Raw genomic sequence first — 357 nt, forward strand, 5'->3', positions numbered from 1 at the left:
CCCCGGGGAGCTGCTTTCCAGCCCCCGCCTCCACCAGCAGCGACAGCTGTGGCCGGGGTGCACCCTCAGCTCTCCGCCTGGGGCACCCCCAGCGGGTGGAAGCTGTCAGGGGGCAGGAGCAGCCTGCCAAGGCGGTAGAGCATCCCCGAGTACCAGTGCACACCATCCCCCTGCACCCCAGGCCACCCTACCAGGCTGTGGTAGAGCCGGAGAGGCCAAAAAGCCAGCTGTGCCAGATGTTGCTCCTGCACCAGGGCAAAGCACGAGGCCACCACGCCATCTACTACCAGTGTCCCGTGGCGTGTCAGTGGGGCATAGGCTCCCACATCCCTCTTGTCCTGCAACCCCAACACCTCA

General features: G+C 66.4%; 1 protein-coding gene across 1 annotated transcript in view; it reads right to left on the reverse strand.

Moving 5' to 3' along the window:
* Positions 1-65: 65 nt before the first annotated feature.
* Positions 66-357, reverse strand: part of IHH (indian hedgehog) — a gene marked incomplete at its 5' end in the record, with an annotated part of 836 nt that continues 544 nt past the window's right edge. Inside the window, one exon of the mRNA XM_010143476.1 lies at positions 66-353. Coding sequence (XP_010141778.1) covers positions 66-353 — 288 coding nt within the window. The remainder of the gene's footprint in view (positions 354-357) is intronic.

Source organism: Buceros rhinoceros, unplaced genomic scaffold, assembly GCF_000710305.1.
Source record: "Buceros rhinoceros silvestris isolate BGI_N320 unplaced genomic scaffold, ASM71030v1 scaffold39939, whole genome shotgun sequence".
Taxonomy (NCBI): Eukaryota; Metazoa; Chordata; class Aves; order Bucerotiformes; family Bucerotidae; genus Buceros; species Buceros rhinoceros.